The sequence below is a fragment of the Ambystoma mexicanum genome, chromosome 2p, assembly GCF_040938575.1.
Source record: "Ambystoma mexicanum isolate Mex_15411 chromosome 2p, UKY_AmexF1_1, whole genome shotgun sequence".
In the NCBI taxonomy this organism is placed as follows: domain Eukaryota; kingdom Metazoa; phylum Chordata; class Amphibia; order Caudata; family Ambystomatidae; genus Ambystoma; species Ambystoma mexicanum.
This window is the reverse complement of record NC_090923.1, coordinates 556,961,483-556,977,012: the sequence shown is the minus strand read 5'-3', so window position 1 is coordinate 556,977,012 and position 15,530 is coordinate 556,961,483. Positions and strand designations below refer to the sequence as shown.

At 47.5% G+C, this 15,530-nt stretch overlaps 1 protein-coding gene across 1 annotated transcript in view; it reads left to right on the top strand.

Moving 5' to 3' along the window:
* The window catches only part of LOC138566554 (protein mono-ADP-ribosyltransferase PARP3-like), a 503,923-nt gene that overhangs the window by 209,378 nt on the left and 279,015 nt on the right, over positions 1 to 15,530 (top strand). Inside the window, exon 3 of the mRNA XM_069644027.1 lies at positions 9,043 to 9,168. Coding sequence (XP_069500128.1) covers positions 9,043 to 9,168 — 126 coding nt within the window. The remainder of the gene's footprint in view (positions 1 to 9,042; positions 9,169 to 15,530) is intronic.

The window sequence follows — 15,530 nt, the reverse complement described above, 5'->3', positions numbered from 1 at the left end:
AGTGGGTTTCCCATACTGTTACTGCTCTGGGATTCACCATCTTAGAGTCAGGAGAGGTGTTTATTTCGTTAATCAATTTCCAAATACCAGTAATATTTTTAGTAGTTAACAATTTTAGCATCATCTCACTGTCTTGTTGCACTAGTTGGTGTTTGTGTTGCGTAAGCCAATTCCTGTAGTTGTTTCTGAATTTTGTATACAGGAGTAAATCCACTGGTGCACTGGTTTTAAGAAATCGCCTCCTGGCTTTTCTTACAGCTTTTTTTTTGGTCACTACTTGGTGATCATTGTTAGGCAGAAACCTGTGCAGTTCCCTCTGGGACCACTGCAAAAGATTTAAGACTACAGGTGTTTGGCAGTAAACCCACTTGGTAGCAGTCTGTACCACACAGATTCACTTGGTAGATGTGGCTGAGCAGTCAGACTTCCCTCAAGAAGAGTTAGGCAGTATACAGAGTATTCACAATAGGTCAAAAGAACACAGTAGAACAAGCAAACACTGACCAGAGCTTGATGTAAAAGAGATATAATTGTTTATTTAAAACCACATCTAATAAAACACACAGGCACTAATATCAAGCAGTTCAAAAACACGGTCACTAAAAGATATACACTCCCTTCAACGATTAGTTAGACAAGTCTTAAGTAAAGCAACACTTATTTTCAGACAGCGGTGAGCGCTTAACGAAGATGGCACTCTATTCAATCGGTTTAAAAGGGAGAGAAAGGCAGAGCAAAGATAGAAACAGATCCCAACACTTTCGGAAGAACAAAGTAGGAGAAGAAGGCAGGTTAAAACCGTAAAGTCAAAGTTAACAAGGCCAGACCCACTTTAAGAGGCTCCGGTCGAAATGTGTCCAAGGTCACACGGTTCAAAGTGCCCAAAAGTCTCGCAATCAGTTCAGAAAGAGTTGGACCAAAAGAAAGGAACCAGTTAGATGGTCAAGACAGCCAGCCCAGTCCAGAAGGTTAAGGGATTATTATTACCTTGTAGCAATCTTTAGAAAGGGAGGCCTGGCGGACACAGTACCTTAAAGTGGTGAGAATACTCCAGCGGGGGCAGTTGTTCCTGGCAGCAGATGCAAGTCGGTGCTTCGTCCGGGGGAAGAGAGGATCTCGTCGGGGAGGAAGACAGGAGTCCGTTGCACTGCCAGGGAAGAAACCAGCCGCGGAGTTCTCAGTTAAAAGGAGCGGTCCTTTTATTCGCGGTCCAGTAGTAAGTGGCTATCCGGTTGCCGGGGTGCTTGGCACGGGCAATTCGACCATAAGACATCCTGGGATGCGAGAAAAAGAAGGTAAACTGGTTGTGCCCACCAGTCAGGGGAAGAAGACTCTCCAGCCGGGAGATCTTCTCTGTCGTCGGGAAGTGGTGAGTCGGTTCCGCAGGGCTCCACCGGTGGTGTCATCGCAGCAGGTCGGCTCAGCTTCTCCCTCATCGAATTTTCAGGTCCTGTGGCGACTTCTAAAGTTCCAGTCCCAAAAGCCCTGCTTTTATGCAGCACACCCCCATTCACTCAGCCTAGCTGTCAATCAAACATGCTAAGTGGTGAGCCGGCCGGCTCACCACTTGGGCCAATCACACAAGAGTGTGACTTGAGTTACCAAGGTAACTCAGTCCATGGTGCCTCAACCCCCTCCCATACCCCCTCTGGTACCCAGACAGAGTGGCACCACTTTTGGAGGCTTCTGTGGAGAAGCCCGCCAGAAAGTGGAACAAAGGGCTCGACTTGGGTTGGAGTCACAGAAGAGAATACAAACGCCATTTTAGAATCGAGTTCTGGCAAAAAATATCAACCGGCGAATTAATATTAAATAAATAAACCGGCGGTATGTTCGAGGCTATGAGAATTAAATAATTAAAGTTGGTAGCCTCGAACAATGGGAAAATCCCATAGAGATATATTTGCGGTCGAATATAAAAAGTAGTATCCACTGCCACCAGCCAAAACTCGATCAGGGGGGATGGAGACGTGCCCCCTCGAATAACAGACCCCGGGGCAATCGAATTGCCCCGACCAGTACGTCCACAATAAGATGGTTTGTACTGGTTTCTGTTTATAATTTGGGACTAGTAAAGCCAGTGGTGACTTTGCATGCCCTGGGAGACAGTAGTCAGTCCCAGGGTATGGAGTCTATGGTTGAGTGTCACTATGACACCCCTGTGTCACTGCACGGAGGGTGCTGTGTAACACACATAGTAAAAACACATGATACCCTATGGAGTAAAAGACCCCATAGCCCATAAAACACATTAACAGTCAAAGGAACCCCTCAAATCATGTCCAAGAGTGTGAGGAAAAGAGACTCACTCTTGGCAGGAGAAAAAAACAAACTCCAGAAATCCAGCAAAGCTGCTGGGGGACTCACTAGGTTAGGAAATTCAGCCTAAACAGAGAATTCTCCCTAACAATCATAGGTGTGCCGAGTACATTGGTGACTACCCTTGGCAGTCACCTTTGTACGAAAGATCTTCAGTACTTCAGCATATTCAATCAGATTGGAATCTTGGTCCTTGATTAAAGAATCCAACGCCAGGCCCATCTCTTTTCTTCCTATACGTAGTCTGTTTCCCCCCGGAGTTATCTCAAGGAGCTGATTTGGTAGATGTTTGGCAGGTATAAAGGGAGATTTATCCCAGGCCTCAGTTTCAAGTTCCAGGATGTTATGGTCACTCTGGGTTGTGGGGACCACTTTCAACGATGTTAGATTTCCAAAGAGATTTTCTGATACAAAAATATAATCCAACGTGCTCATTTGATTAGCCCGTTTCCATGTTGGAGCGGCCGGTTGGTCGCCCAACAAGTTTCCATTGACCATGTGGATGTTCCTAGCTATAAGTTCCTTCTCCATATTTACTGCTCTTGTTGTATTTTTAGAGGCGGTCAGAGGCAAAAACTCAATTTTCCTCCGCTTCTTATCGTAGCATTCCATATTGAAATCCCCACATAGAAGAATTTCGAGTTTCGGGCACTCAATCCTAGCATCATCTATGGCTTTCATGAGAACTTCCATAAATTTGTCCTCTTCTCGTGCTGTAGGACCCCAATATATATTGCATATGAGCAGCTGCCAGTCTTGGGTTTGTAGTGGAGATTTTGTCGTAGATGAAATCCTAGTGAGTTGAATCCAAGGGTTTCTTTTTACTGAAGAGAGCACTTTTAAGCCGCTGGTGCGCTTTATCCCTAACGGGAGGCCTGAGCTCGGTCTCCTTTTCGAGCCCTTTATTGCTGGGTTTAAAAATAGCTCAAACCTGTCCAAGAGGGGAAGATCTCACAGCCAGGTTTCCTGCAGGCAAAAGACATCGTAGGTTGTCGGGTGTACTACTGAGTTTCCAAGGAGGTGCGAGTAACCCCTTGTGTTCCAACTCATGATTTTTATCCCTTTTAACACGGGATTGAGTTGGGCACTCCTGGGGCACTGATGGCGTTATGATTTGGCGGATAAGGCCCCTGCCAGCCAACTCTAATCCTCTGAACTGTTCTCCAGGTTCGGTCCAGCTTTGTCTAGTTGAGTGTGCACATGGTCTCTTCTGTTGTCCATCCCTCGGCCACCCCTGTCACTCTTTCCGACTTTCACCTGCTGTTCCTTTTTGGGTTCGGTGGTAGAATTTAAGGAGTTACTTAGTGAGTGTTTCGGGTCTTTAGGACCTACACGTTCTGTACTGGTCCCCTCCTCCAACTCCTTGAGCACAAACCCACATAGATTGAGTTTAGAACACAACTCTAAAAGTGAGCTTTTGATGTTTCGATCGCCTGTGTGGAGAATCACACTGTCATGGCGCTGTTCGTTGTGAAATTCGATCCAGTCTATGTCCCTTGATTTTAGTTGGTCGGGGTAGTCCAGGGATTGCAGGAGTCTCATAACATTTGCCCGATTCATAATCAGGTTGTCTTCGTAACCTAGAGTTCTTTCCAGTAACACTCTATAGTGTGCTGGGGTGTTGTGTACCTCAGACCCTTTGTGAACAATCTGGTTAGTAAGCCCTGGTACTGGCTTATTCTCTGCTTTTTCCGCCCATGATACTGTTCTTCTGATTCCCTTTATCGTATCAATGCGGACTCCTTTGTTGTTATCGATTTCCGAGAATTTCCGGACCAGGAAGTTCCTCCTATCTTCCAATGTTGTAAAGTCCAAGGGACTAAGTATCTGAGGAACCATCCTTTCTTTTTCCAGAGAGCAGGCCTTGTCTTCTCGCCCAGTGTGCACTCTAGATTCCCATTTGATGTTTTTAACGGAGTCCGCTTTCGGCACCAACAACATTGGCAATGAGGGCTTTTCAAATATCACTTGCCGCTACCCCCGATCTTTAAACATCTGACCCTCCGTCACCCCTTTACACTCAACACCTTTGCTTTTGTTATGTACTTCGGAGTCGTCGTCCTCAGTGCCACTTTCTGTTTCAGATGTATTTGTTCCCGACTTCTCCTCCCATGAGGTGTTCATGTCCGAATAAACAGATAAGTCCATGAGGGAAGTATCAATGTTTTTGTTCACCCTCTCTATGACCAGAGGGCGACAAGGCTCATCTGGGTACACATTCTGTGAGAGGGCGGAGGGATCACATGTTTTCTTTGATGATCTATCATGAATCAACGGTTTGGAGGGAAATGCCAGATTCCTAGGAAGAGTTAGGCCGCTAACGGTTCTAGATCTCATTGAAGGTTTCCTTGGGTTCAAGGGCCCCTGTCCTGTAGGTTTTTCCGGCAGCATAGGAGTCTTCCAATAGTTTTTCTCCTTTCTTGTTTACTTTGAGTTGTCCTTCGTCCGGAGGAGGAAGGCCTGTTTTAGGTTTCCTAAAAAGGTTGAACACTTTGATAATGTTAGTTGGTACTGAAGCCTTGGGTGAATCCAATATCACCTGCGGCAAGGTATTTGTTGCAGTGGAAATCACTGAGCGACCTTCTTTCGGGGCAGGCCCACTGTCCTTCGTTGCGGGGACAATCGCCCACACCGTATTGTCCGTGTTAGTAGAGGAATCTGTGTATTTTAGTAGGGGAGTTTCTTCAAAAGTACTCTTAGTAGGCGGTACCACCTGAAGTTTTAAAGTTTGTGCCGGGGTTGCAGGATCAGTCTGGGGGCCACCCACACCCCCATGCCGAAGACTTAGCCTTTCAGATCTCCTTGTTTATTTTTCCTTTATAATCGGCACGATAATGCTTTTCAAAATTTCAGTCGTGTGTTCATCGTTTTTTTCCAGTTTCGACTGGATTGCTGAGACGAAGCCTTCTATAAAGATCATTTCGGAGTACAGCATAGCCTTCTTTGCCGTTTGCTCAGGAATGGAGCTTGCTGGGGAAAGACTCCTTTGTGGGATCTTAGAGAGTCCCCCAGGTTGGATTTTATTTACTGGGGCAAATAACCCCCCCTTATGTTTAATGGTGCGCCCTTGCACTTGGTGGCTATGGTATAAGAGCCCAATGATCCGTTTGATGGTGACTAAGCCGTGACGTGGTGCGATCAGGAAAACATCCTTGGGGAGTCACCTTGTTTTGCTGGTCCACACTAGGGTAATCCGGGTGGATTACAGTATTCGACAGGGAGATCCCAAAGGGTTTCCAACCTTTGTCCGGTCTTTGTGTGTGGGGCTGACCTCCCTTGGTCCCATTGAAAGTACCAAAGACAAAGGGGTTCGCATCCAAAGGGGGTGTTAGCATTGGAGAACCCATTGCGTCATTGAAAGCCAGACCCAAGTCCTTTAGCGCAGGAAGGGTAAAATTTGGAGGGGTCAGTTTGAGGAGAACCTCCCGCGGAGTTACCTTGGGGGACAGACCTGTCAGTGGTTCCTTACCCAGTTCTGTGGCTTCTGTGACCACCGCTCTATTTGGAGATGAGGAAGTTCCGTTTTCTTTGGGTGACCCCGGGGTTTGCGGAGTCTGTGAGGGATGTTGGGCTTGTAAATGAATATTGTCTCTTTCCCCTACACTCGTTCCTTTCCCCGCCCCCTCTCCCATATTTAGTTGCAAGATGTTTTCATGTGAAGCAGTAGTGCTTATAATGGCTACTTCAGGGTAGAGGTCCCCAGTTGTCCTGAGAGGAGGAAGTTTTGGGGCCGGAGAACCGACCATTGTCCGCAGTTAAACAGTTGAACCAAACGAACTGGCTGGAATTTCAGGGCTTCTTCCAGTACAGTGTGCCACGAGTCTTTCAATAGCAATAGTGCAAATGAACCCTTGTAGTACACTTCCGTACCTGTAGAGACGCGTGGGTAAAGTTCAGTAAGTATAATTCTCAAAGTTACCTTCCTGCATTTGTGCCTTCCTGCCACAGACTGCACTTAGCCGCACTTCGCGTCGCTTCGCGAAGGGAGCAGGCTTAAGAGCAGTAGAGACACAGGAAACACAGAAAAGGCGGAGCGCCCGCTTCCACGCCAATTTTCTTAAAGTAACAGTGTTGTAACTGCTGATGCTGCAGTCCTCCACACGCTGTTTTGCACAGTGTAGTCCCTCACGTTGTGGGGAAAGAGCAGTCTTTTCCAGCAGCACAGGTCCAGCGAAAACACAGCAAATGACATGGGGGAGACTGCCAGAGACTGCACTTAGCCGCACTTCGAGTCGCTTCGCGAAGGGAGCAGGCTTAAGAGCAGTAGAGACACAGGAAACACAGGAAAGGCGGAGCACCCGCTTCCACGTCAATTTTCTTAAAGTAACAGTGTTGTAACTGCTGGTGCTGCAGTCCTCCACATGCTGTTTTGCACAGTGTAGTCCCTCACGTTGTGGGGAAAGAGCAGTCTTTTCCAGCAGCACAGGTCCAGCGAAAACACTGACCTAGCAGTTCGGGCTGGACTACCCCTTTGGGGGTGGGACCAAGCCTGATTTGCATATGGTTTTTCCCCTTTTGTAATGGCTGGGCAGGCGAAGAACGATGGTCTGGAGGGTTGCCTAGAGCAATGCCAGAGGTCTAGATTTATTCTAAACCTTCCAGCCATCAACTCTTTTATTTTGCCAGCGAAAACACAGCAAATGACATGGGGCAGACTGCCAGAGACTGCACTTAGCCGCACTTCGCGTCGCTTCGCGAAGGGAGCAGGCTTAAGAGCAGTAGAGACACAGGAAACACAGAAAAGGCGGAGCGCCCGCTTCCACGCCAATTTTCTTAAAGTAACAGTGTTGTAACTGCTGATGCTGCAGTCCTCCACACGCTGTTTTGCACAGTGTAGTCCCTCACGTTGTGGGGAAAGAGCAGTCTTTTCCAGCAGCACAGGTCCAGCGAAAACACAGCAAATGACATGGGGGAGACTACCAGAGACTGCACTTAGCCGCACTTCGAGTCGCTTCGCGAAGGGAGCAGGCTTAAGAGCAGTAGAGACACAGGAAACACAGGAAAGGCGGAGCACCCGCTTCCACGTCAATTTTCTTAAAGTAACAGTGTGTAACTGCTGGTGCTGCAGTCCTCCACATGCTGTTTTGCACAGTGTAGTCCCTCACGTTGTGGGGAAAGAGCAGTCTTTTCCAGCAGCACAGGTCCAGCGAAAACACTGACCTAGCAGTTCGGGCTGGACTACCCCTTTGGGGGTGGGACCAAGCCTGATTTGCATATGGTTTTTCCCCTTTTGTAATGGCTGGGCAGGCGAAGAACGATGGTCTGGAGGGTTGCCCAGAGCAATGCCAGAGGTCTAGATTTATTCTAAACCTTCCAGCCATCAACTCTTTTGTTTTGCCAGCGAAAACACAGCAAATGACACGGGGGAGACTGCCAGAGACTGCACTTAGCCGCACTTCGCGTCGCTTCGCGAAGGGAGCAGGCTTAAGAGCAGTAGAAACACAGGAAACACAGGAAAGGCAGAGTGCCCGCTTCCACGCCAATTTTCTTAAAGTAACAGTGTTGTAACTGCTGATGCTGCAGTCCTCCACACGCTGTTTTGCACAGTGTACTCCCTCACGTTGTGGGGAAAGAGCAGTCTTTTCCAGCAGCACAGGTCCAGCGAAAACACAGCAAATGACACGGGCAAGACTGCCAGAGACTGCGCTTAGCCGCACTTAACTTAATATTAACCTAAACCCACTCCCACATATATTTGCAACAAAATCAGGTAAAAAAACTCAATGAAATCTACTTCGAGCAAATATGCTGTGCAGTAATCGCTCGATCACATTGAAGAGAGGTGCAGTAAAGGGGGCACATGACCTGGCTGTTCCTTGTCAGCTCTTCACTCCACAAGTAGATGTACCTAGATACATTAACATAGTTTCTCTCATTATATTACTCTTAATCCAAAACACTTAAGCCCCGGCGCACTTGCAACTTGTCATTGGCTAGTGATAATTGACTCTTGGCTATTAAGAAATGGTGCCCTGATTATATGTATAGAATTGTATAGAATTGAGGTGGCAATTGATTTTTTTTAATGGTTGCCTAGCAGCTTGCAACTTGAATTTATTTACCCCTGCATTAAGCAAAATGGGGAAAGTATGTACATTCTATGAAAACTGGTCTCTTAAGCCTTTGGAAAATAGAGGCATGCATAGCACCTTTCATATTATCCCATGGTATTCCACATGCACTTTAACAACAAGTACAGAGATGCTTACATATACCAACTCTCTTTGTGACAGGTGAGAAACCTATCCTCTATCCAATATCAAATGCATCTGAAAGCACATTACAACAGGAACATTTTTAATTTGATTATATCCTCATGTAAATGCTAAAGCTAGCCTTCACTTTCAGGTAAACTGTAGGTTACTGCACTTGATGCGTATACACCCGTCCCGTAAGAAGGCCAACAGGGCTTCGTTTGGTTCATTGAAAGTTCTTCCGTCCCTAAAAACAATAAAACTTACACCATTGAATCAATCTTCTCCTCTCATATTGTTATTTTTGTGTTGAGGCTCATGAGCAGACTGATAATAAAATGCATTTTTTATTTAAGTCCAAATTCGTTGCGTTCACCCACAAATCCTACTGTGGGATGGGTGATTCATGGTTTTATTTAATGCTGAGCCGGGTCTGTGTCAGTTTGGTGCCACACCTTTAGATTCTGCACTATGGTTGATGACCACTGGACAGTGTTCCCTTCCCATCATGCCTCTTACTCTTCTGCAGGTCTTTGAGGACTATGACTGCATGCTGAACCAAACCAATATTGGACACAACAACAACAAGTTTTACATCATTCAGCTGATCGAACAGGGCTACAGCTACAGCTGCTGGAATCGCTGGGGGCGTGTGGTGAGTATCTTCCAGCTTATCCCTAAAGGTCTCCCCCACCACCATGACTAGGGGGGGCATTACAGCTCCTGGTACCTCTATGTGGTATTGTTTTTTTATTTTCTTTTAAACTTTATTTTTGTTTTTTACATAACAGTTACGCAACATTGCTGCACAGAATGCAGCTAAATATCCATCCCCGCTCCACCCACTTCATTCCCTCCCCCCAAACCCGACAGCCGCCAAGTCCACAAGTATTGCATACGCTTTGTGTCCGGCCCATGATGTTAGCGTGATGTCTGTGTCTTCAGGGGACTGAAACAGGGGATGAGTCTTGTGATGATGTGGGGCTCGTGGAGGACATCAGGTATGCAATATAGGGGCCCCATATGTCTGGGGGCCGGGCATGGAGCGGTAACAGTTTTATGAAGCGTGTTTCAATATCTTGGCTCTAGGCCATGTCTTTTAGCCAATATTGCAGCTTAGGAGGGGGTCCGCGTCCCCATGTTATTGCCACTCTCCTTCATGCTAGAACCAGTAATAACCCCGGCAGTCTGCGCCCGCAAGATGGCAAGTGTCTGGTCAGCCCGAGAAGTGCGTGGTTGGGGTCGTGATTTAGTTGAGTTCTGACAATCGCTGCAGTTTTTTCTAGTACTGAGTTCCAGAATTGAGCTATGCCTGGGCATGTCCATGCTAGATGTAGAAAGTCGGCATCTGGGGCTTTGCATTGTTCACATATTGCTGAGGTTGTTGTTCGTTGCGCATGGAGTTTTGCTGGAGTGTAGTACACTTAATGTACGTAATTGAAGCGTGTGTTGAGTGAAACCTTTTGGGTTTGATGCAGGATGTAGGACCAGTCGTCGTCATCTATTATGGTTTTCAGGGTTTTCTCCCATCTTCTCTTGGCTCCTGGGGGTGTGGGCGCTGTGCCACTCAGGAGTGTCTTGTATATTACTGAGGATAGTCTTCCACTTCCTTGTGATTGTATCACTCCGTGAAGAAGTTGCCATGTAGGTGGTTGTTGAGGGATCGTGGTGAAGTTGGTTTGGAGTGAGTGTCGTAGACTGAAGTATATGAACAAGTCTAGGGCTTTGTCTCTGGCTTGCTGTGGAGTAAGAAACGTGTTGCCAATGAAGAGGTCTTCTATTGATTTTATTTGTAGCTTGTCGGTCCATCTCAGATATGTTCTCTCCGTGGTTAAGGGAACACTGGTTATAAATCTTGCCGGAATTAGAATGGAGTACATGGTTTGAATGCCACTTTTTTTTGCAACTTTTCTCCAAATGGCATATGTAGTATGAACTACGTTTAGCATAGTATGATGTATGTTAAGGTTTCCTAAAATTGTCGTCCTGAGGAAGTATGGGGTCTCCAGTTCTCGTTCGATTTGGAGGTAGGGTCTGATAAAATCTGTAGCATGCCAGTGCTCGAGGAACTGGGCTTGGGAGGCCCAGTAATAGCGTTCCAGATCCAGGAGTGCCAGGCCACCCTTTGACAAGGGTTGTATGAGTGTAGAATATGCCACTCTCGCTACCTTACCTGCCCATATTAGGTCAAGTATCAGGCTCCGGATTCGGCGGAGAAACTGTTGTGACAGCAGTATGGGGATATTTGCAAATAGGTATAGGAATTCTGGGAGGATGACCATCTTGACTAGAGAAACCCGGCCCCACAGGGTGAGTGGGAGGAGTTTCCATCTATTTATTTTGTTTTGTAGTGTTTCCACAGTTGTTCCGTAGTTATCTCGCATGATGTCTTGATGGGATCTGGATAGGACGATACCAGGTATCTGACTTTCGACTGTTGCCAGCTAAATCCAAAATAGTCTGCAAAACATTGTTGGTCGCAGTTAGGAGGAATATGATGGATTTGGAGTGGTTGATCTTTAGCCCAGAGTAGTTTCATCTCCTCGTGCATGATTGGGTTTCGGTTCTCTGCGGTGTTGCGTATAAATAGAGCTATGTCGTCTGCGTAAAGGGAAATTATCATCTTGTGGGGTCCGATGGAGAGGCCTCTGTTCAGGTGGCGGGCTCTAAGGTCGGATGCCAGAGGTTCCATCACCAGCGCGAAGAGCACTTCCGAGAGAGGGCAGCCTTGTCTAGTCCCTCTCTGTAGTTTTATTTCTGAGGATCTGGTGTTCCCAAGTACAATTATGGAGTTTGGGTTGTTATATAGAAGAGCAGTTAGTTTAAGGAAGTAGTTACCCAATCCCATGTGCCGTAGAACCTTGAATAGAAAGGGCCACTCTACTGAGTCGAATGCCATTTCCGTATCGAGTAGGGCTGCTATTGATTGAGTTTTCGGGGGTTAAGTGCTTCCATTGCTCCAAACATTCTTCTGATGCCAAATTACGTGTTGCGACCCGCTTGATCTGCAAGTATGAGACCGGGCATCAAGGGGAGTAGTCTGATAGTGAGTATTTTGGCTAGTATTTTATTATCGAGATTTATAAGGGATATTGGCTGATAAGAGGCACAGTCTTCCTGCGGTTTACCTGGCTTATGCAGAAGGATCATGTTCGCCTGACGTAGGGTTGGTGAAGGGGTTCTGATTTCCATCTCTTCTCTGTATACCCGCAGCAGGAGCGGGGATAGAAGGTGGGCGTGAGCTTTATAAAATTCGCCTATCAGTCCATCGGGCCCAGGAGCTTTGGTGTTGGGTAGGTTGCTGTGAGGATTTCTTCTAGAGTGATATGGACATTCAGTGGTTCTCTCAGCTCGGCGCTCGTCCAGAATAGTTTGATACTCTCGAGATATTGGTGTAGATCTGCTGGGTCTGTGCTGTATTTGGTGCTATAGAGTTCTTGATAGAAGGTGCGGAATGTTTCGACAATTTTTTCCTCTGTGTATACTAGGTCTCCTTGACTGTTTCGGATTCTCTCCACGTGGGTGGGTTTCCTTTCAGCCCCCAGTAGTCGTGCCAGAAGGGCTCCTGGTTTCTGGGTTTCACCGTATTGACACATTTTGTGGCCTCGGGATAGAAACTTTAGTTCTCTTTCAGCTGTTGATCTAAAGTTTTCGAGTTCTTCCTTGAGGGCCGCTAGGGATCTGGGGTCTTTCGACTGAGTGTATTCTGATTCCCATTCTTTGAGCTTGGCTTTGCTGGAGGCTAGTTCTCCTCTGATTAGCTTTAGTATTCCGTTCTCTTTTGCCAGGCATACTCCCCTGACGTAGCATTTTAGTGTTTCCCAGAGGGTGCCGGCTGATGTAATTGATTCCTGGTTCAGTTCGAGGAAGGTGGTTATCTCTTTACGCAGCTCATCTGCAAAAACGTGGTCCTGAAGGGATTCGGGTTTGAATCTCCTTTGTGGTCTGTCTTTCCTGCTGTCTGAATGGATGCATTCAAGGATGACAGTGGAGTGATCTGAGAGGGTCCTTGACAAAATTTAACATTGTCCTCATCTCAGCTGGCTCTGTGCGGAGACCAGCAGGTAGTCCAGGCGCGAGTCCGTGTTGTGAACCCATGAGTGGAAGGAGTATTCTCGGGCTTCCCAGTGACTGTGTCTCCAGATGTTGATGAGGTTGTAAGCCTTGCAGATTTCTTGGATTTGAAAGCTTGCCTTGGGGGGCGGGGCTGTTCTGCCTTGGGATTTATCTTTGTAAGGGATCAGTGGGGTGTTTAGGTCCCCTCCCCAGATGATTGTGGCTGATCCAGCAGTTTCTAGGTGCGTCATCTACCAGTCAATGTTGTTACTACCATCAGTGTTCGGCCCATAAGAGTTTACTAGGACAACCTCTTTTCCTTCTATGATTCCCTTTACGAGGAGTGCCCTGCATTCCGAGTCTTTTTCTGTGGAGATTAGCCTGAATCTCGTTCTTTTGTTTATCAGGATAGCTACCCCTCTGGTGAACGAGGAGTATAAGGAGAAGTACCTGTGACATTCCCAGTCTCGGGCCAAGCTGTTTTCAGAGCTGGGGAGAAGGTGCGTCTCCTGGATTAAAGCTACGTCTATCTTGTGTCTTAGGAGGAATTGGGATATTTTGCATGTCTTAGACGGTCGATTGCCCCCCCTGATGTTCCATGTAGCTAGGTTGAACATAGCGTGTAGTGGGTATTTCCCTTACAGATATGGTCTGTGTCTTTGGTGGATACTGTTTTCCTTGTGGTCATTCTCTGCTGACTTCTCTGTATTGCTGGGTAGTTGAATTGATATGGCCCCAGTCGATCGGGTGACAGCGGAGTCGGGCGGGAGGTGATGGATCTATAGCCTGTGCATTCCTGAAATTGAGTAGAAACATCCTTTCTGCGCACGGGCAACCCCTAACTGGCTCGTGACCAATCCCTTCCCCTTAAACAAAGTCATCTTGGTAGCTGTGCTAGGGGTGCAAGTGCCCGTCCAATAATATCGGCTCCCTTTGATTTTAGTTGCGTCTTTGAGTTCCGTTGTAAAATTATGTTGTAAGTGAGACGGTGTTAGACGTGTGGCTCTTCGCCTCAGGGTGGGTGTCTCTTGCCACGGTCTCGCCTAGGTGGTCTCTGGATTTTATCAGGTTGTTTGCAGCCCAGCCCGTCTAGGAAGGAGTTAGCCTCTTCAGGGGAATTGAAAAATTGAGTTTTCCCATCGTGTTGAATCCGCAGTTTTGCATGCAGTATGACATTTGATTGTCTTGCAGCTGACGTTTGACTCCTGCAAAGGATCTCCTTAACCTTTGCACTGCGGGGGAAAAGACGGGGTACAGTTGAATGTTAACGCCGTCGAACTGGAGGTTTCCCATTTCTCTTGCCAGTCGTAAAATTGTGTCCCTATCTTTTGAAGTTGAGGAGTTTCGCAATGATCGGGTGTGGGGCCGTGCCTGGGATGGGTCGACTGGTTGGCACTCATGGGCTCTTTCTACTACGAATAGGTTCTTGCACACCTTCTCGACAAATTCTTCCCTTGTCTCTGGGATCTGTCTTTCTCTTATTCCGACCAACCTAATGTTGTTGCGTCGTGAGCGCCCTTCTAGGTCTTCATTTTCGGCTGTTACAATCTTCATTTGGTTTTCCAGTGCCGTTACTCTAGCGGTTAGAGTCGTGGGGTTGTCGTCGAGATCAGAGACCCTTTGTTCGACTGTGTCGAGCCTGCCCCTCTGTTTGTCGAGGCGATGTTGTAGCAGATCTACTTTGGAAAACAGTGTGTCCAGTTTACTGTCTAAGTTTCCTATTCCAGCTTTTAGGTTGAGAAGGATCTCCCGGCTGTCTACTAATGTGGACGCCCCATTGTCTTGCTCTTCTATGGTCTGGGACTCCATTTGGTTGTTTGGTTTAGGGGTTTTGCTCGCTGTACCAGGTTCGAAGTTCAGTTTCCTTTGGGACATGTCTGTTTTCCCCATCGTGTTGTGGTTATGCGCAGGCTCGGTTTGTGCCTGGGAGAGACTGGGACTAGCTGAGAAGGGTTTGTGGTTTTGAGCGAGGATGAATGACTTGGTGATTGGCCAGACATTTTGTTGAGGGTCGGTGGTTCCACTTGCGTATGGCTGTGGTCTGTAGATGGGATTGGTTGGTGTGGTTCCTGTGGCAATACAGTGTCAGTGCCTCGGGGAACCGGCACGACTCTATGGAGGTTCCTTCCCTTCTACATTGTGACTCGCAGTGGTCGTACGTCCGCCGTTGTTCGGTGGGTCTCCCTATTGACTGTGAACGGCTGTGGTAGGCTCAGTTGTTAGGTTACTTCTGCTCTGGTTGGTGTCTATTAGTTTCCAGGATCTGTTCTGCAGAGTAATTTGTTTGGTTCTTCAATTGCTTGTATCGTGTGTCTTGGGGTAATAAAGGGCTGGTGCCTGAGTAAGCCCGGGTTCTGGCTACCTGTTTGTCATTGGGGTCTAGTATGGGGGCAACCTCCTTTGTCCGTGTTCAGGTGATCTGGCGTGGTTTGTGGCAGTGGGCGATTTGTCGACTTCTTTATGGGTGTCTCCCTGTGGGGACCCAAAGTTTCACCCTAAATTACTCCTGGGGTATTGGCGTTGTAGAAGGCGAGGTTGGGTGGCCGACCACACTAGGCGACACCGTGGGACCAGGCGAGTCGGCAGGGGGGAGGCTCACATTCCTCTTGTGTTGCCGCTTTGGAACACTTTTCACTCTGGAAGGTGGGCGGTTGACAGCCGTTAGAGTTGCTCAATGACTATTATGGAGGCCAGGGTTTACGGCTGTTTAATTTGTTGTTCTCTGGTCCATGGGTAGTCAGGTGCGCGTGCTGTAGGTTTATTTTTAGTTTTGGGTGTTACCCGATGAAGCGTGGGCTCGGGACCGGGTCCAGGGGTTTGTGGGTTTGGGTTTCTTCTGCTGTCTTCAAAAAATGGCGATTAGCTTGGGGGGATGAGGCGTGTAAGCTGCGTTGATATGGGCCTGCCGGCGGAGGATGTTTGGCCTGTCGGCCCGTGCGGGATCTATAGGGCCCATCTTGT